Raw genomic sequence first — 536 nt, 5'->3', positions numbered from 1 at the left:
GGATTATAAAATACATGTAAAGTCCTTCACATTTTCAGTGCTATGTTGATGTTAGCTTTATAAGTAGAGCTCAGCCTATGACAGTATATCCCATGAAGGCAGGAGTTATGTCTGTTTAGTTCAATCAGTGCACAGTACCTGGCATAGATTAGAAACTCAATAAATATTGGTGAATGGGTGAACAAATGATTAAGTAAAAGGGAGAATAAATGCCCTTACCCTTTCTTAGAAGATCAAGTGCCCCCATCTGTATCCATCTGACTCACCGTTCAGCCTTGGAAAAGAGGAGTTCTTCCCCAGGCCCACTTTCCTGGCCTGTGCTGCAGGTGCCCTCGGAGATGACCTGTCCTCCCTTGCAGCTGGGGTGGGCATTCTTGCCCTGCTTATGTTCTGGGCCATCACATTTCTTCTCAGTCTCGCTGTCAGACACGTCTTCTGGGGAGCTGTCCTCACCACTGGTCTCCTCACTGGAGGTGGTCTCGTAGCTGGGGAAAAAGAGAGAGGTCATTTGTTCTGCACTTCCTGCCCAAAGCCCG

General features: G+C 47.4%; 1 protein-coding gene across 1 annotated transcript in view; it reads right to left on the bottom strand.

Annotated features, from left to right (window-relative positions):
* KANK4 (KN motif and ankyrin repeat domains 4) overlaps positions 1 to 536 on the bottom strand; it is a gene marked incomplete at its 5' end in the record, with an annotated part of 35,803 nt that overhangs the window by 30,327 nt on the left and 4,940 nt on the right. The window contains one exon of the mRNA XM_019655478.1: positions 307 to 478. Within this exon, the coding sequence (XP_019511023.1) occupies positions 307 to 478 (172 nt within the window). The remainder of the gene's footprint in view (positions 1 to 306; positions 479 to 536) is intronic.

This window comes from Hipposideros armiger, unplaced genomic scaffold, assembly GCF_001890085.2.
Source record: "Hipposideros armiger isolate ML-2016 unplaced genomic scaffold, ASM189008v1 scaffold_240, whole genome shotgun sequence".
Lineage (NCBI taxonomy): Eukaryota > Metazoa > Chordata > Mammalia > Chiroptera > Hipposideridae > Hipposideros > Hipposideros armiger.
Note: the sequence above shows the minus strand (reverse complement) of the source record. Positions and strands in the feature narration are given on the sequence as shown.